The sequence below is a fragment of the Microplitis demolitor genome, chromosome 5, assembly GCF_026212275.2.
Source record: "Microplitis demolitor isolate Queensland-Clemson2020A chromosome 5, iyMicDemo2.1a, whole genome shotgun sequence".
NCBI classification, from domain to species: domain Eukaryota; kingdom Metazoa; phylum Arthropoda; class Insecta; order Hymenoptera; family Braconidae; genus Microplitis; species Microplitis demolitor.
Genome location: NC_068549.1, coordinates 21,001,968 through 21,023,855, shown reverse-complemented (window position 1 = coordinate 21,023,855; position 21,888 = coordinate 21,001,968). Strand labels below are relative to the sequence as shown.

The 21,888-nt window shown below is 30.7% G+C and overlaps 1 protein-coding gene across 1 annotated transcript in view; it reads right to left on the bottom strand.

Annotated features, from left to right (window-relative positions):
* Positions 1-21,888, bottom strand: part of LOC103579399 (3-phosphoinositide-dependent protein kinase 1) — a 112,912-nt gene that overhangs the window by 69,818 nt on the left and 21,206 nt on the right. The window contains exon 2 of the mRNA XM_053739062.1: positions 14,795-14,833. Within this exon, the coding sequence (XP_053595037.1) occupies positions 14,795-14,833 (39 nt within the window). The remainder of the gene's footprint in view (positions 1-14,794; positions 14,834-21,888) is intronic.

Below are 21,888 nucleotides of genomic sequence, written 5' to 3'. Positions count from 1 at the left end.
GGTCTTCGACCTAAACTAATATTTAAATAATGATCAAGGCGATAAGTAGTAATGAAGTTTCGCCAAAAAAAAGTAAACAGAAAAAAAAAATTTTTTTTAAAATCTCATGGTGGTCGAAGTAAAGTTTATTCTTATGGAGCAGACTGTTGGGGTATAGCAAAAGCAAGAGCACGCGACTACCAGACAGCAGGTGTTGGAGATTGTTGCGCCCGGCAGATGTTATTCGCGTTTTGCGTCTTTTCTTTTCTATATGCCATCTTTATCATTTTTTTTCTCTTGCACCCTCGCGCGCCACTTATATACATTTATTATTATTATTACTACTACTACTACTACTACTACTATTACTACTGCTGCTTATTATTATTAACATTGTTATGTCCAAGGTGAGATACGTGTACACAAAGTGTATGAGCCAGGGAAAAATGACGCGAGTCTCTTGTATTCTTAGAGATACATACAGTAATTATTCGGGCCAGCTGGCACCGAATTAAGCGTCGGTGGGCGCCATAATGTCGCCGACAAAACAACAAATGCAATTAGGGTTACCCGAACATAATTATTATTGTAGTAATACTTAACAATAAGCAATCTAGCGACGGGTTTGTTTGGATTGCATGACACATTAAGAGATATTTATAACTTTTTTATTTACACGGAGAAAATTAGCCGCGAAAATCTATTAATATTTAGTATATTTTAGTAAAAAATACTGATGTAAACCAACAGATGCATTACTTCTATTATTTATTACCAAATGTATAGTAAAAGTCATAAAGTGATAATTAATAGTATATGTTTATTTTAAAACTTGATATATTATTACTTTTATTACTATTTCATTCGTGTTCGTTATTGATAGAATATCTATTTTCGTTAAAAGTATATTCAATTATTGCTAAACGTTGAGTAATACATTTAATTATACGATTTAACGATTTTTATTCTGTAAAAATATACAAATTAACTAAAAGTATGTACTGAATACTATACAGTATGCAAAAGTTACTATTTGTATAGCGATTTCTGTAGATCGGATCAATAGAATAGTATTGAGTATTAGACGGCAGCTAAAAAATTACTGTACAGTTTGTAATTTTTCTAAAGCTGACGGATAAAATTAACAATTGGTAGAGATTGCGTACAAAAATATATATTACAAGTTCAGAGACTTTTGTTCAAAAGAGACTTCGGACCGTCAGACTGAGGGCAGAATTCGCGCGCGGGAGATCAGGGTTCGAATCTCGGCACAGCCAAATTATTTTTAAAATTTTAAATTCACACCAACACTAATCCACGTCTCATAAATAATAATTATATTAATAATAATGATAATATTAATAAAAAGTTTAAAAACCAATAAAAATTTAATTTCATTCAATTCTATTATGACAATAAAATTTACTGTACTTCATAATAAAATTTATTAAATAGTAAAGGTTACTAATGCATATTATATTTTTCGGAAATTCATATAATAAAAATTACTAATTACAAGAATAATTAAGTTCTCAAAATAATAAAATTTAAATAGCTTTTAAACTTTGCTATAAAGTTAGAAATTTAAAGCCATAGGTTTTATTAAATTTCCATAAATAAATTTATTATTTTATTTCCTAATTTCCAATAACTACTTAAAGATGACTCGTGCAAAAAAATTTTGAGGGAAACTTTATAGTACATATTAAAAATATATGTTAACTCTCTATAAGAGAGTCAACAGTCTCAGACAGATTAAGCATTCAAGAATAATTACCTTACTGTCGACTGTTGGTGATAGTAAAACACTTTCTAATGCATCTTTTCTTTTGGGACTTTCTAAATACAACCCACGACTACAGTATTTACAAACAATAAAAATAAAACTCGTTGATTGATCAACATAATCTTTATTGCCACTATAAACCTGTAATTTTTCAGCTTTCATTTAAATAAAAAATAAAAAATCAAATTACAAATAGTTCAAGAATGAGAATAAAGAGAAGATAATAAAATATTGCATTCTTTTTTATATATCATGGAGATATATTAAATTACACCACAGATATACACTATAATAAATTAAACGGTTAAAAACTATGATGAGTCATATTCTCATTCATGCTTATATGAGAGCCAGCCGGTGGCTGTCATCGTGCATTTATGTAACATATATGATGATCCTGGGAATTTGTATATGTGTTAATATTTAGTGGTACAAAAATTATAATTGTATGTTAACTATTCAAGTCACTATAAATTAAATGAATTATTAAGTGAGTTGACATATGATTTGTGTTAAATCTTTTTAAATCACATAACAGTTTAATTATTGAATTTTAAATAATAATTATTTTTAAGTTGATAGTTATCTGAAAAACCGGAATTTTAATTGGGAATTTTTGTGTGTCATGGATAATTAGTTTTTAAATATGAGAAATTTCATTGGAAGGCTTTAATAAACTGACAATTATCAAAAACTAATTAAAGGTTTAAAAAAAAAAATTAGGACTTTTGAACAATAAATTATATGTGGCCATATATGCTCGATATATGATCTATAAATTCTTCATACGTACCCATATACAGCATATATGAATGATCAATTGAGTATATATAATTCATATATGGAACATATAGAGACTATATGATTCATATATGTCACCTATATAATTTATATATGGAGCATATATGAATCCCATATGGAGAGAATATGATTCATATATGAAGCATATATAATCCAGGTATAGAGAATATATGATTCAGATATAGAGAATATATGATCCACATATGGAGCACATATGAATCATATAAGGGGCATATGTAATTCATATATGAAGCATATATAAATCCCACATGGAGAGTATATGATTCGTATATGGAGAATATATCGAGCATGCGAGCTTCATATATAACTAATTTTCATATATGCTCGATCTATGCTCTATATATGATCATGTATGACATTTTTCACGAGAACTGTATTTTTAAAATTTTTTGAATTTAAATCCAAGTGAATATCTTGATCAATTACACAGAACATATACTTTCACATAGTCATAATTTTTTTTAATCAATTATTATGCTTAAATTTCTTAAATATGTGATCAAATAAATATTCATGTGAAAATAAATAAATCTTGACAAATTTCTATGGGAATAATCCTCGAAAATCTAAAAAGTTTTAAATACTGCAATAAAAAAATATTTGAATAATATAAATTTTATGTGACTCTACAGTAGAGTAAATGAGTGGAAAAACACAAATGAATTGAGGACACACAAGTAGCTCCGTTAGATTTAACTGCTCCTAATTTATCCGACAAATTCCAGCGGATTTATTCTGGTGTTAGGTTAGAGTTAAAAATAGCATTTAACCAAGTCTACGACGCTAAATAAATGTTAAGAGTTTCTGTTTTAAAAAACTCGTTGAATTAAAATAGACAAAAAATAAAACGTAAACTAAATAAATAATTAACCGTTTTCTTTTTAAATATCTCAGCTCATTGAGGGACAAAAAAATAAGTATCGTGAGAAGTAGATAAATATGAATAAAAAAAAAAAAAAAAATTCAATTAATGGATTAATGAAAATAAATGAATTAAAATAAGTTGTAGATTGTACAACAGTAAATGAATGAGTCAGTAGATTGGTAGATAATTAGCTCTGCAAGACGTGAGAGTGACGGATGCACCGGAAGTAGTGTACAGAGGAAATATATATATATATATACATACATATATATATACGCGAATAAAAAATGCGGCCGTGCGCGTAGGTAGACACTTTAGTGTCTCGTGTGTACATATATGGTGTGCAAAGTTGAGTGCTTGCACCTACACACGATTTCTCACACATGTACAAGTGAAACGCAGCGCGTAGTCACTTCCTCTCACGGTCTCGTGGATTCATGAATGACCGTGTGGGTATCAATGGGAAGGTATATGGTTGAGAAGACGCCCACCAGGAATTTTTATCCTTGCATGGGCTTTCTCAATATAAATATATATATACATATATATATATATAACACGTTACTACCGTAATAATAACAACAGACAAATGTATACATGTATATATAGATAGATAAATAAATAAATAAAGTGTACGAAGTAAAATGAAGAATTGACGTAGTAGTAATAGCACTATATACCGGACATGTACAATGTCCCCCCGGAAATTGACATTTGCATTACATAATAGCGGACTTCCGGTTCACCGCGAGAAATGACTTCGTCCGCTGTTCTCTACTCTGACAGTTGAACGTAACTTTTCTATACACACGATAAGCTTTGAAGAAGCTGAATGGACCAACGGATGTTACACTTATTTATCGACTCAACCGAGACGATCACGATAATTTAAAATAAAAAAAAAAAAATAAATAAATAGACAAAAACTTTAAGAGGAAGAACCTCATTTATTTTTTATTTTTGCTCTTCGACGTTTGTTTCCTACGACTCATCGATTTTACAAAGGCCCGAAGAATTTACAAATCCCGCCTCAATTACGGGAAAAAGGGACAAGTTAGATTAGGGGATAAAAATATTTTAGGGTGTCGTTGTATTTAGTAGTAGTAATAGTAGTGATAGTAGTAGTAATAGTATTTGTGGTAAGAGTTGTATTAGTAGTAAAAGGTCGTTATACCAAAGCGTCAATCACAATACGCAAGTAGTATACACGCGCACACACACGCGCTTTACTACTTAGTAGTGTAAAACAACTTGTGGATACAACGTGCGTTCCACGCAACACTTTTATGGATATAGATAGTGTTGAGGATAAAAACCACAGGGAATGTTATGATTCTGAAATATATTCTGAATGTCATTTGCTGTATACATTTATATAAATGTTGTTGATCTATATCTTATATAATGCAAGCGCGTAAAGTTTTTCCAATAAAAGTCCAACCATTCTATTTCTATACATATATATATATATATATAAATCTTAATTATGTAATGTTTGTTTACATGAGCATATGTATACAAAAGTATACGCATGCGTTGAAATAGTTGATGACGCCTATATCCAGGACGTGAGTTGGCTGAATTTAATTTTCACTCGAAAGGGCGATATGTTACGGCTAGATGCTCCTGCACATTATTTTACGCACCATCATTTCTGATGCCCTCAATTCCCCCGCTTTATATTCATATATACATATACGTTATATTATGTCTTGGGAATAATCTTCCAATGGCATTTCAACACGTGGATGTACTCATCCTACGCTTGTAAAAAAATGACTCAGCTGTAAACAAACTTGAATAGATTTAATGAAAAAATTTATATATATATATATAAATAGTAGCAGACAAAAGTGTGTCAGTTTTATGTTGTGTGTTTAATTTAAAATAATACAAGATGCAGACAAGTTATTGTGGCTGTTTAAGAAAATCCAGTCACCGAAAATTACTGTTCAAATAAACGTATAAAATAAAGTTTACGAGCTTTATTGTACAGGAGAATTAGTTTCAACATATATGTATATATGTATATAGAGGTCTTTGCCGGATGTAATATCACAGTGCGGATTACAAGAAGCTACGATGCATTTCCATCATTGGCTGGTTGCCCACTACACAGGAAACTCTTTCAACTCTCTCGGTCACGACCGCCTGCTTCACGGGAAAATGGTGTCGTTTAACCAAGCCAAAGAACTGAAAAACATTACGAAACATTCTCTATCGAGTCAACAGCGCGAAAAGTTTTTAGTCTATCTCTCATCATCAAACAGAACCGGCGACACTGTTCTGCCCTACTATATTTTCCAATCCTCCATCTTATATTTACGTATTTCGTAATATGTATCACAACTCATTGTAGTGTTTTATGCCCGTATTTTTTTTTTTTTTTTTAATATTTTTATTTTTCTTATTCTTATCAAGTAGTAAGTCAAGTAACCTCGTTTTTATCGTTGTCATCATTACCTTATATTTTTATATTTATTTTTTACGTATATAAATATATCAGGTCATGACATGAATTATTTATTGTCGCATTATTATTTTTGAACTCTGTTTGATATATTTAATATAATTAAATAATCTTATCAAATTAATGAAATGTATTTTGTTAATGCCGGCTGTTGTTATACATTCAATATTTATTAATATATATATATATACATATAAGACATACGTAACAAGTGTACGTACAAGTATTGTCAGAGTATTATTATGTCCTACATAACATTTGAAACTTTGGTAATTGCTATACAAGTGACATCATCGTATATGTGTATATATATATATATATACTATAATACAATTCTTACTACTTGTAGTCGAGTAATTTTCTCAACAACAAGAACATCTGGTAATGTCTAAATTACTAAAGCTCATGTCAACAAAATCGTCTTCACGATGATTACAAGTATGTTGAAACAAAGGAATTTAATGATAATAATAATAATAATAATAATAATAATAATAATAATAATAATAATAATAATAATAATAATAATAATAATAATAATAATAATAATGAATAATTTATATCCTTGTCGGTAATAAAAAATAGTTTTATAAAATTGCCAGACAAAAATCAATTAAATTTTATTTTAGATTATTGTGAGGTTTAGTAAATATGTATATATGTATGCATGTAAATGTATATGTATATATATGTATTTAAGTATGTATGTATGGCGTCGCGACGTGTTGATCTTCTCTTCCTCTCAACTCATGTTAGTTTATTTCTTGCTGGGATCCGACCTGGCGACCGTTCAACGTCCACGTCACCGATAATGACTATTGCGACGCGTCGTAAAGCTGTAACTCGTTATGCAATTTGTTGTCGCACCGGCAAAGTAAGATAGAGAAGAAGAAAAAAAAAAAGAAGAAGAAGACAAGTAATTTCGCCGCCTTGACCCATTTGCCAGTTTCACGTCTTCATTCCTGCTTACTTTGTCTAATAATACTTTATTTTAATTGATAATAATTATGATAATATGAGTCTGTCTGTAATTATTGCTAAAAAAGTCATTTATTATTTGTGATAAAATAAATATTTTTGTTAAATTATATTATTTTTATCTAGTGTTCTTACGTAAAGTATTATCATACAATAATTTGATAGTCAACATGTGGCACCATTTTATGGCATTCTTACAATAATACATATATGTATATATATATATATATATATACATTAGGCATTTACATTTAGTTGAATATACATAGTTACATTAAATTTATTGGTATAACCGACATTTGTTTCTATTTGTTCTCATTTTCCCTTTACTTCGACGGTAAATGGACAAGTGTCAACCTTGAGTATAATCTATAAAACCAATTAATATTTATAGATGAAACATGACAACACTATGATAATTTTAGGTTTTAGATTTTCTATGGCAATTATAAAATTTTTTTTTATTTTTACTGTCACATAATATTCAAAATTTTCCTTTAAGTTTAAAGCATATTAAGTGAAGTTATTATTATTATTATTATTATTATTATTATTATTATTATTATTATTATTATTATTATTATTATTATTAATGTTTCCTGATTTTATGATATATTTATGTTATACACTAAACCAAAATTTTTTAGCTACATACTGAGAAAAAAAATAACTTTTGTAGAAACAATATTTAGTAAATCAATAAAAATTAATACATTATCATTTTCATATCTTTGAAAAATAATTTACTTGACAGAAAATAATCAAAATTTATTTACATCGAATTTCGCCAAAAAAGAACATCGGCAAAAATTGAACTGAACTCAGATTTCTTCGATTAAGAAAATTATTTTGAATGAAATCTTCGAATTTTTTCACGAAAAATATGTGAGATTGAAAATTTCCAATAGCATAATTTTTTGTAGACAGAAAATCCAATGTTTCTAAAAGTTATTTTTTATCTCTGTGCACTGTTAAAAATTTTCCTTGAAATTTAAAGCAAACTACTTGAAGTTATTAACGAGCTCACATCAGCCAGAAATATAAAATATGAATATATCCATATCTTAAATTTCCACGACATAAATGTCATAAAAATTAAAATCACAATGGATTTTATTTCATTTCATTCAAATAATTGTTTTATTTACCATCCATAATTCAATTATTTTTAAATAATATTAATTATCAAGCTGATAGTTATTTGAAAAACTTGAATTCTCATTGAAAATTCTTTTTTTTTTCATGTATTGGTTTTAATTACGAGAAATTTCATAGCATGACTTTCCTAAACTTACAATTTTCAATAACTAATTAAGGTTTTGAAAAAAAACCTTAGTGGTATATTTTTTAAAAAATTTTCAATCAATTAACAAGTCAATATCTTAATTATTACATAGAACATGTTTTCAAATACTCAAATTGTGATTTCATGAAGATTATAATTTGATATTTTTTAATCATATCAACAAATCGATATCCATGTAAATTTAATTAACTTTATTAAAATTCCATGAATTGTCGTTGAAAATCGAAAAAATTTTCAACAGCGTAGATATTAATCACATACTTATACTGATAAGTTAAAGTATCCAACTATTTACCAGACTCTGAGTATAAATATTTTTATTTTTCAATAATTATCTTATTGACTCAACTATTGAAAAGGTTACATGTCTCCGAAATTACGAAAAAAATTATCGAAATTTGTTTTTTTCAAGTCAAGGTTAAAAATAAAAATACATACTGCGCATTTTTAATTGATCCTGAAACGACACTGAAAAATCTAAAAACAATACGTTCTTTTTATTTTTTTTCGTTGAGGAAGGTCTTTTGAACGGTCTGAAAAAAGTGACCTTATAGTCTGCACGATAACTTATTTTTTTTTTTATGAAAGTAAACAACAAATAATACGTCAAGTTCGTAAATAAATTTAAATATTTATCACGAAAACAACTGATTTAATTAAAATTTTATTTAAAAATAAAATCTCGCTTATTACATTCAAATTCTAAATATTCAAAAATCTATGGAATTTTTTTTATAGGTTACTCTCATTAAACCTCTGAAAGAAATAAATGAGCAGGGAATTTTTTTTTGTTTATTTTTGTTGGTGCGTTATTTTTTAAACAAACTTCGGTAATAACTCAAAAACTAATAGACCAAAGTTTTTTTTTTTTTTTTTTTTTTTTTTTTCGTATCAGTAATGAGTCTTTCTGTAGGTTTAACTAGAACTATTATGATCGATGTATATTTTTGATTTAATGAGAATAGTATATTCCAGGAAGACTAACAGAGATTAGAAATTCAAACTGATATATCGGCCGCACTGCAAAAAAATACTTTTTTATTTATTTTCCAAAATTACGAAAATTTTTCTATCGGAAATCGTAGTTAAGAAAAAGTGTCATTTGTTTTTTGAAAATATCTCTGTAAATATGGAGCTTTTAGAAAAATTAAATGAAACCTTTTTTGTAAAGCTTTAAATTCTCTACAAAAAAGGTATCTTGTACTTTTTTCAAAAACTGGATAGCTACTGAGATATTTGAAGTTCAAAATTATCTATAGTCTTCATTAGCCTATTAAAGGATACTAATATACTTTTTTCGTTGAAATATAAGTATGTTTTATGAATTCTATCCTCTAATTGTTTATCTACGTATAGAAAAAAAATTCTATTAATTTTAATTAAAATAAAAAAATAGTACAGTAAAAGCCTCTAGCGTTTCTATATTTATTTACATATATAAAGTGTTTTTATAAATTTATTTTATTTAACATCATTAAAAAATTCCTCCTTTAAAAATTTGTTTTTTCAATCGAAATAATCGAGTCTAAAAGTTTCTTGGAATTAAATAATTAACACACGATAAATGTCAGTTAATGACGCTTCAACAACAGTTGTAAAATTGAAGCAGGCATTAATTGGAATTGAATAACAGGAAACATTTTAAGCATCAAAGTATTTTCTATATTCACTGTCTTGACGTCGATAAACTTGTGCTTTGACGTCAATTGTTGCCAAGCATAACTAATAAAACAGACTAATGATTTGTTAAAAACATATTATCAAAACTTAAAGGTGATTATACTAGCTATTAAGTATTCAAGTATTCCGATGACGTACCGTATCAAGTATTTCATTGCTTATTAAATGTTATCCTATTATTATAATCACAATGTTAGTAATTGTAATTTCATTATTTATTTTCGATTAGTGACAAACATCAGCCATAAGAATAACAAATAACATCTGTCAATCAGAGTGGGATTTATATAAATCAATACGGAAAAAAATAAACTTTCAAAATTAATATCTGAAATTATGACCCGGAACCTGGGTGCTGTCAAAATATGAAATTTAAAAATTCCAAAAAATAATGTTTATAATACGTTTCATAAATTTTTCAAGTTTCAGTTACGATTGTTAAAGTTCAAATTTTAATTTTCCTTGCATAGACAATAAATTTTAATACTTATCCTGTAATTAATTAAATTTCAATTATAAATCAAAGAATTACTATTTAAAATAGTTTATTTTTTTCCGCGAATTGATTGTAAGTTAATCAAAAATTAATAATGTTGAAAATTAGTTGTGATAGCAGAAATTAAATTCAAAATATTGTCATAAAAATTGAAAACATTTTCAATACTTATAGAAAAATTCAATTAAATAATTGTAGAAATTTAAAAAAAAAAAAAAAAAAAACGGTCATTGAAGCACGTCCTTATTTTGACATACATTTGAAAAAATACAATTACATATTATTCGATAAAGTCATTCAAGACTAAAGCCATAAAAATAGACTTTTTGTTATGGAAAAAAAAAAATTTCATCATTTTCGTTAAATAAGAAGTCGTAGAAACAAAAAAATAAAATTGAAGCTTATTGTCGAATCTCAAAATAATGCTTTCTACAAAATCGATTTATGATTATGCATTTAAAAGAAATTTGAGTATAAAAACAAATCAAATATGTCATAATACTTATATGTCCTTAAATATTAATAGTATATATTTTCTATGGCAATATCTTTTACTAAACGTCACAGTCGATTTTAATTGTCTTTGTACCGTTAAAAAAAAATTTAATCATGCTTCTGTACCGAAGCTGTAAGTATGTTACGAATATTTTTAATAATAATGACATGTTTAGAAAAAAATATATAGGTACTAATAGTAGACTACGTTAAATTTAATTTATATGTATATGGGCTATTTAATATTATCGTAGTTTTGTATAATTCTCACAGCTGAGTGTATATTTTCCTTAAGCTCTGGATCTAATTATAGGAATAAGTGTAACGAGATAATTAATATATACAATATTATTCATAAATTGACATCTTGATATTATAAAAATTTATGAGACAAAGGATTAAATTTTCATGCTTTGAATTAAACTAATTAATTTCGTTTGAAGCAATAGCTTATATATATATATGTATATATTTATTTGATTATATGTTCTCATACCATAAGCTATGAATACATTGGTCACGTACGATTCCATAAGCAAGTATATCGTAGTACCAATGCAATTAAAATTAAATAATATTACTGTGTCACTATATAATTATCACAGTTCGTTAATATGTAATGTTCAAATAATAATAATAATAGTGCTGGATATTATTGACGTGAATATAAATATACTTTGATTTAAATTTGCACTAAAAAGGATAGAAGCTACCTATAGATAAATCTGGTTATATATGTATATTCGCGGTTGGACAAATATAATATCTTTCAAGTGAGCAGTGAAAGAACAACAAGCGAATGCGTGTGGTAAGATGGTGTACAGTAGACAGGAAGTTGACCCAGTGGAGGGCTGGCGTCGGATAACGCGGCCTTTCCTCTTGCGTCTTACCGCACTCTCGAGGTGTCACCGCAGCTTAAATTACTCGAGCATGAACACAAGGTGTTCCCCTTGTTTAACAACGCGTGGACCACATCCTCACCTCTTTCATTTTCATCATTATATTACTGTGTACGTCTGTTTCTATTCACCGATAATTATTTTAAACGAGATTAACTTTAATGGTCACTTTGATTTTATAATAGATGTTGTGAGAGCTACAATATCACATTATCAACATATATATATATATATATATATATATATATATATATATATATATATATATATATATATATATATTGTAACGAAAGTGAAACATTTCGAAACATTTGAATATTTAGAAGACAAATTTTGACATTAAAGACATTCTCTGAAAATATCCACTCCTCACTTTTTGAACATATTCAATAACTTTCAACTACTGTAACTATATTCAAATTTGATTAATTACTTGATAAAAATTGTGGCATTAATTAAAAAAAGGGCATGGTTACATTTTCACCGAAATATAGATTTTTTTTAAAATTAGGGGATTCTACGGTTTTCGTAGCGCCGCCAAATGACCGTAAATTCATATAGAACTCAAAAAAATAAGACTTTTTTAAAGAATAAAATTTTTCGATATCTCGCTTAGTTTTTTAGATAAATGGACTTTGGGAAAAATTTGATTTTTTAAGAAAAGTAAAAAATTTCATAGATTTTAATACCTTAATTTTTTTTGTATTTTTTTCCGAAAACTAAATTTAATGATGAAAATTTTGAAAAAAAAAAAAAAAACGTCTTAATTAGTCCATTTTTTAAGAAGTTACAGCTATTTTAAAAAAAGCTTTATTTCGTCAAGTTCTACTAAGTAGACTTTCCAAAAATTACTTTCAGTTGTTATCAATTAGTTGAGCAAAATTTGGTAAATAAATTTTGGCTCACAAAATTTGACATTTTGAATTATGTTGGCATGAAGATTTTACTGAAATTTAAATAACGAATTTCATTCAATTTCTAATTGATAATTAATACGGTGATGGCAATTGAAAGTCACTATGAATATTTTTGAAAAGTGGGGGCGCTGTATAAGAATGCCTTTGATACAGCAATCGTCTGTATCTCAATAAATGTTTATTTCTTTTGTTATTTTTGACCGGTGTAATTGTAATGTTATTATTTCTTACTTAAGTGTGTTGTTATATTAATATAAGTGAATTATAAATTATAAGTTAGCAGTTATTACAATTTAGTGTCAGAAGTGGGATTTGAACCCACGCCCACAATGTGGACTGTGAATATATATGTTCTAGAATACTATTATATATTTATCGTATATATAGACAGATACGGAATAAATGGTTGAAGAAAAATATATATAGTACTCAATCAAATTCTTTAGCCGAGGGCATTGTATTGTCTGACTGGTTTTCACAGAATTCCCATACTATGGCGGATGTTTCATTCCCGTTGTGAGTATTAAAGCCTAAGGATCACGTCGATATTCGATAACTCCCGATATACTTCGACCCTCACTATATAACTATACAATTGCAGATGGCTTTTATCAAAAAATATATAACACTAGAAATATCGTTAAGAATTTCATTTATTTATTTTTTTCATCGATGAAAATACGACAAATCAATTGATAAAATATTATTCAATTTTTTTATTGTAATAAAATTTTACGTTGTTAAAAATTTTATAAATTTTCTTGGATAATTGTCGTGGAATTTTAATAAAATTTATTAATTTTACTCGAATATTGATTTGTTGACGCGATAAAAAAATTGAAGTATAATCTCATATATATATGATCTATGTGAGTAATCAAGATATTGAGTTGAATTCAATCAAAAAATTCAAAAAATACATTTCTAACTTTTTTTTTTTTGAAAAATCTTAAATACACAGAAAGAAATAATTTCTTGGCGCAAGAAAATTTTTTAACTGAAATGAAAACAAAAATTTTTTCAGGACAAGAAAAAATTTCTTAGCGCCTAGTTTTTGATGGTTGTGAGTTTATTAAAGTCTTGCTATGAAATTTTTGGTCTTTGAAAAAGCTATTCTCCATAAAAAAAAAAAAAAAAAAAACTTCCAATAAAAATTCAGGATTTTCAAATAACTATCAGCTTTAAAATTAATACTATCCAAAATTAATAGACTTATGGACAATACCAATAAAGTTATTTAAATGATATAAAATAAAACCCCTTGAGATTTTAATTTTGACATTTATGTCTCGGAAAAAAAATTAGAATATTAATTAAACTCTAATTTTATCAAAACCTAAATGCACATTTCCCCAATATTTTTTGTTATTCCTCAAAGAATAACGTGGTAGCTTAAATTCTCAAGTATGATAATACTTATAGCATTCTCCAGAGTTTAATAAGTGTCGCTTAAATGACATGAATTAGTTAAATATGTCGACAGTGACACCAGCTAGTATTCAAAAGCTAGTGGATCGTTTAATTGAAAATAACTCACGGCATCATATTTTACATTAAACAATCTTACCAACAGGTTTACAGGATGTTGTTACACAGGATAAGTATATGACCTACCTCGATTCCAACCTCGACTAAAAGAACACTGATGGCGAAAGAAGAAAGAAAAAAAACGACCAGGTGCATTCGATCTAGAGCACGACACAAGGCTGCTTCTTCCTCTGCTTCAAAAGTTTCTCACAGCTACAGGCATATTCAATATACACATCCACATACATACACACATATATAACTACAAGTATGAGTACATGTATGGGTATATATGAAAGTACTGTATCGTCGCTGCACTGCGACGAGGAAATCATGCTCTCTTTATCTTTTGCACACTTGACTAAACTACTTCTTTCCTTTTCACCTTTCTTCCTTCTATTCGCGAAAGCCCTACTTACGAGTGAAGCAACCGTCTGCATCGATCATAAGGGTGTGAGGCACATACTTCAAGGGGTGTCCCACTTTTGCTGTATCGATGGACACCCTCTGAGATAAATTACGCCTAGCGTATATATAAAAGCGCTACTATTGATTGGCTTTATTCTACACTTACCTTTGTTGGTGATGCTGCCGATGTATTACGATGTACAACCTGTAAACATAAAATATTACAATTATTCAACAAAATTCATTGACATTTTATGTGGCCATTCAATCTTTCTTAATGCCTTTTTTTATGTGCATACAATAAAATAAGAAAAAAATAATTCGAATAAATCAAACGAATGTGTTTTTTCTGAGCTTCAAAGTATCGGATGAATGGACAAATAAAATTATTTTCAGACTGAAGGTCATAATAAAATTATCATTGTGCGTCTTAATGGTAAATTTAGTAGTAAGAAATTTAAAAAAATAATCAGGCAACTTGTGCCAGTCAGGTGCCAACGAACTTGTGAGACCTGACTCATATTCCAAGAAGCGGGAACATGACCCAACACATTTACATCGATGTACATATAAACGGTGACAAAGTGGTGTAATTGAGTAAGTTGTTCAAGGTGGACAAGGAAAATGTTACCCTATCAAGTCAATCCATGTTTTCTGTAAAGCATTTATAAATGTTTACATGCTAATTTTTTTTGTTTAAATAATTTAAAATATCAAATTTACGAGCAGTCAACTAGTTCTCTTCCGCTCCACCCAGTCGATCGTTTCACCCTATTTATATACCTTCGACTCAAACCCTCTAGTGAAGACAAGAGTGAAATTTACGATGCGTTCTCGCAATAAATTTTCAAAAGGCACGAAATTAGATTGGCAGACATGCACGCTTGCTCAAACGAAAAGGATTCACTCTGAAACGAACCGTGGAATATGCTAAAGCTGTCGTATAACCAAATCACTGTTAAACTCACTCGGATTATATGACAAAGATACAATCGGACTCTTGATTTTATGTAAAAAATTTTTTAATTTAGATATCTAATTAATTAACTTAAGGGAAATTTTATTTTATAACTCGTTAATTAGGGGTTGTATTTATTACAAATATATATAATAATTAAATAGAGTTTTTTTGTTATAAGTTTTAAGTTAACTGACTATAAATCTGGGAAGACAGATGATTGGTACACACGTTGTTACTCAAGTTTTATTTTTTAAAAACTTCTATACATTTTTTTTCTCAACAACGTGACGAAACCACAGCGGATGGAAGTAAGTTTTTAAAGCTGAGACGACGTAGAACCGCAGGACTTATAGAATAATAAAAAATCGGGGATAAAGAACCCGGGTTGTAGTAAGAAATAAAAAAAAAATTAGTTGTAAAAAAAAATAAAAAAAAACAGGTAAGAAATAAAAATAAAAGAAAAAGAAGGAATAAAATGTCTCTGATGATACGTGGGCTACATTGAGAATTCATTATAAAGCCCTTTCTGTGAAATTGTGTGGGAGATGAGAGAGTAGAATATGGCTCTTAATAGTAAAGCCTACGACACAACAGACGTGCCCTATGACTTGTGCGGGTAGACTGATTTTCCGTGAGAATCATAAAACTTTTATGAATTCACTGGGTACTTGATGACTTTATTTATTTTTATGCGGGTGTTGTATTGTGTTGGAGTCATAGAGGTTATGAAAACGTCGTGTGAATTCCTATAAAGCCAATTCAAGGGGACATATTATAACGAATAGAAGGAAACAGGTGTGCTTGATAAACGCTATGAAAAAGTCTGTACACGCGAGTATGTAAGTACAAGACCGACCTGATGTTTCACGAGTCTAAGGTCCCTATATTCTGAGTCGTTTTGCAACTGCATGTATGTGTGGGTATTGCATTTGTGAACTCGAAGTTTGATGCCCTATTCGAGCTGAAAGAGGAGGGAACAGCAAAGAAAAGAAGAATAATGTACGCAACTGCGCGCGCACTATGGCGGGAAACGATCGTCAAGTTGGCGACAAGGCGGGAACCGACATTCGAGTGGTACTCAACCACACACTTTTATTTATGTTCCTAAGCTATAACTTTCGCATTGTAAACTATTAATGCTTTTAAGCTGATTCAGCATAAAATACTCTTTCATTCTTTATCTACTTTTCAACTTTTCGCTAAGAAAATTTGAAATTTTTAAAGTTAGAGAAGTTGCTGATTTCGGTCCGATTTTTGAAAGCTGAGTTTTGAACGAATTTCGATGTTTTGGGCTCCTGGAAAGCTATTCTGAGTAAATTCAAGATAATTTTCAAGTATATGTACGTAAGTAGGCGTGTTTTAATGCACTAGGGTATTGTAAAGCTTGAAAAGCTTGAAAATGTTGACAACAATGTTTTCGAGGTTAAAAACAGCAGGAAATTTTTGGGCTGGTTCGCAAAGCCGACCGGTTTTCAGATTATTGTTATTATAGGATATCGAAAAATTAAGAAATTGGATTTTGTTTTTAAAAAACATCCACTGAAATTTACAGATATTAAACTTGTAAAGAGTGTAAGGTTTGTTTCAGATCAATCTAAATTTAATGTGGATGAACAACATAAGAGGCTGAAGTTAACGATAATGCGCTGAATAACGTTAAGCGGAATTATTAAACCGCTTTAAAGTGGTTCCGCCTAACTATGATCGTCCACTTAGATCGACATCTTATTATCAAATTCGTGCAATACTTTTTTAAACCTTTTTTCTTAAATTGTTTTTGGCGAATCCAACAATTTAATCCCAATTAAGTGTTGCTCAGAAATAATACAAATTTCGAAATAATCGATTGATCAGTTAATCGACAGTCTGACAGTACTTTAAATGCGTCAAGTAGCCATCAGCTAATTGAATGATCTAATTTACACGGTTTGCAGACTTTGAGACAGAATTGAATATAAATTATCCAATTAAAGTGAATTGAATTATATACATATATGTTTATGATATAAAGCAACCAAGCAAGCGTCTACTTGTCCAGGTGCCTTGGTGCTTAACTCTCCGACGGAAATTCCACGCCTCCATGAATCGCTCAGAGGCTCCCGCGCTCGACAACGAGGTATTTGAACCCATTCTCCGTCCCCACGCGTAACTGTCTGTAGACAGTCTGCCCTCTCCTCTTGCCTCTGTTCCCGTCAGTGACATCGAGAAGCAGAGAATTCTGGGAGCAGAGAGAGCTCTCTGAAAGAGACCGCATCAAAGGCTGCTTTAAACGTCAATTTTCATTTCTCCCTCCTACAATATATGTTAATATTGTTCCTTTTCATTGTCGCTGGCCTTGGATAAATTATTTAAAAATATCGTCTGCAGAGCATTTAACAGTGTTGTCTGTAGTAACCCAGGGTGGGGAATTAGTACATTAAAAAGGCATAACATTGTAGTATATGCATAAACTGACGCGCCTGTGGCGTCGGGCGTGTTTCATTGGCGGGAAACGTGAGAGGCCAGACACGTGGTTCTCATGGCGTCGAATGGACAAAACAAAGGAACCAGTGTTGTCGTTCCACACATAAGAGAAAATGTCACACGAGTCTTGAGGTTGTAACCACAAGTGAGTACTGTAGTTAAGCTGTTGCGGTAGGTCTGGTTCAACCTGGAACGCGTCATGGGACACTCATCGTCTGTGATTATGAAAAATATCGTGTGAAAAGATGTAATGTTAATGGCATAGTAGTCAGTCATCGCGTTCCAGACAGTGTTGATGTTATATGTTGTAGACAGGACCTATAGGTCAATTCAGCGAATGCATCATAACCATCGGTTTCTTTGTGTTTCTCTTTAGACCCATGAATCCCCTCAACGTGTCCTTGAAACTGGAATGGTAGCGCCGTCGAGACGCAGACCTACCGCAACGACTTAACTATCGTACGAAACTGCACATTCGCACGTTCAAGTTTAACACTGTGTTTTAATTTTTTTCTACGAACCAACCGATGCCGTGATCAACTTTTTTCTCCTTTTTTTTTTTTAACAAAATTATTTTACATTATTATTTAAATAGAAATTATTAAATCCATTAATGGCTAGACATACATGTGTATACACTATTGTAACCTTGAATGTATACCTGTTCGGTAAAAATGGCGATGAAAAGAATTCGGTTTGCACACGAACCCAAAAATTCTTGGAACCAGTCTCATAAAGGCAGCCGAAGGACAGTGGTCAATTTAGATTCAAGTCCGAAGACTTAAAGTTTCACAAGATATACGCGCCATTAATGGTGATTTGGACAATTAAATTGGATCAACATTTAATTTTATCACCAGTCATCATATTACTGTATGTGTGTACGGATGTGTAAAAGTGTTTGTAACTAAATCGATTGTTGAACTATTTATTTATTGAGCACATTATATTTTTATAGTGATGTCAGAGTAGACTGGCGCGTCAACAAAAAGGAAGTTGTCTGGTGGCATTTAATGACCTGCGACGCTCTCATGGCGCGCAAAGGCTCAGGGTTAGAGGGTACCCAAACCATTCCAATACATAAAATACCCATATATATACGGCATACATACATCGAAATACGACAACAAGTATAATAAAATGTAAAGAGTGTGTACTGTGTTGTCGCACACGCCGACACTTTTCTGGGTGAAAGAACGATGCAGTAAGCAAGCACCGCCAGCACCCAGTGAAACGATCGAGTAGAAGGGGCTATGGAAGAAATCCACCATCGGCATCTCCTTGCCCCTCGTCTGGGCCCCTTTCCTTCCTTCCTCTTTCCCCTCGTGGCAGGACGACGACCCCATCGAGCACGACGCACGACCCAGCCCAACCTGATCCTCTTGTTTTCTGTCTTCGTCTTTAACGAATACTCCAAGGAGCCGAGCCATTACCGATTGCCATGGGAAATATTTTTTGGCATAAAGGTTCTTCGGCTCCCTTGTCTTCTTTCGCACGCGCACGTGCTTTATATACGATTTTTATTGGAAGACACAATTCTCGGCAGCATTCGGGTACTCTCGGTACCTCAAGTAGATGCGGCCTGTACAGCCGTGCATACAGTCACCGAGCCATAATAGATCCGCGAATGTCTGTCTGGGTTGTTAAACTCAACAACCTCTCTTTCTCGGACCTACCAACCAACCACCTTTGTCTCCTTTGGTATCTCGTTTGCTTTTTTATTCTGTGCTATTGCCCCTCGCAAGCCAAAGTATCTCGAGTCCACAGTTCATGGACGATCGCCCAAAATAATGAACGTCAACAGAAAGAGCAAAAGTGCGTAAGTGACAGAGAAAGAAATATCTTAAATTTTAACTGACAAAGAGAAAGTCTGAAAGCGTACATCGAAATTTTGACATATCCGGTTAGCAGTCTAAGCGGAGCTCAGCAGACTTGCCTAGTTTATTACTCCAATTGTATTGTCGATATCAATACTAAAAAAGCCAAACATAAACCAGCATAAATAAATAAACAACAAATTTGGACAAATAGGTGAGAGTGAGTTCATGGACGTTTTCCGAAAATACGGCGGCGAATGAGTCGTCAGTCTGGCATCTGGCTATGGCGATTTGCTTGTGCTCCTGCATCGTATCTCATTCAGTTAAGCGATTTCAAGTTGTGATTGTCGTTATTGCAAACCGTCTATTTGAAGCGAGACACCAGTAGCGTCGATAAATCGAATGCAAGTACCCCAGTGTCTTGCCTTATGTCTCCCATTTATTTTTGATGCTTACTCATGAATCTATTACGAGTTTAAAAATACTTGTTACTTGTACGACACTGTACGCTCGTCGGCAAGAATAAAGAACTAGGCTACTTCTCTAGGAATAGATGGTCCATCACGCGGCTTTATTCTCAGCCTCCGTCGTTGCTATTAATACACCGACACTCGAGACGCCATTCGTCATAAAATGACTCATCCATCTTTTCTTCATGCTTTCACTCATTATAGAGCGACCTCACTAGAGATCTATTAAAAAAATAACTAAATAACAAAAAGTAACAATATTTGTTACCAAAAACTTTGAATAAAATTTTGTTAACTCTTATCGTTATTTTCGATCAGCAAATTATTTTTAATTAGTGGACTAAAGATGTTGAATGTTAGTCGTCGCGGGATCCAATAAATAACTCGACCGCTCTTCCTTTGTCCACAATAAACACACGTGATCCTCTATTTTATCTTTTTCCATCCTCTCCCGTTTTTTATTCTATTTCCTGACTATACTTTTTTTACCTTTTTTTAATTTTTTTTATTTTTCTTTTCATTCTTTTACGTTTTTACTCTTGTGCCAGGCGCCGTAGAATGTTGTACACGCGGTGAATCCACTAGTCCACAGATTATATTCTTTGTGTCCGAGTTTTGCCGTCGGACCGCCGACAGATTCCAAGAATATACATCACATTAGGTGCTTAGGAACCTTCATATGTACACTCGATCTCTCTTCGCTTTTTTGTGAATTCACGATATTTATTAGGTCGATGCTATCCTCGAAATTTTTATTCCATACTTTTTATTTACCACCCAAATATTCAAATTTTCTTTGACCATTTATACATACGTTCAAATTTTTTTTATTGTTCAAATTTTGATAAATAAAATGGAATTATTATACATTATTATTCAAACGGCTATAAAATAGTTTTGAATAGTTGAAATGTACCCCTTCATTTCTGCACACTGGTGCTTGCTTTAAACTAAGGCCAATGTACCAGTTCAGTCTCGTTTCCTTATACTCCTTGTTTCCCCCCTTAGTCTGTCTGGCCTCATACCACTTTTATAAACACACCCTATGGATCCATGCCCCTTGATTCTTTCGTTCGCATCTGCGTCTTCGACTCAATTCACAATCGTTTCTTATAATTTTATATATAAAAAATCTATACATTCATTTTATCAAAAAAATTTCAATCGTAAGTTGAAAAATAAATCCAAAAAGTTAATATTAAACAAACAAATAATATCAATTACTCAAAAGTTGCCTCAGTATGTCTCATTATACACAAACAATTGTAAGAGGTGTGTAAAGCTTGTTCGTGGTCGCACGTAAATCATGTTTTTCAAGGATACCAACCCGAATGGGTTGGCGAGGTCGAGGGTTTAACGGAGGTACACGACAATGAGTGAGAACTGAGAACTAAACTCGACGTCTCAAACCCAAGGGATGAAAAAGCGAGAGAGAAAAGCTTAAATCGATTTATACCTAAAGGGGTTGAAATATCAAGAGACACAGAATCAGAACTTACGTGGGGCGTATCAATGCTTACTTCAATTTATGGCATTAAATCGAGCGTAG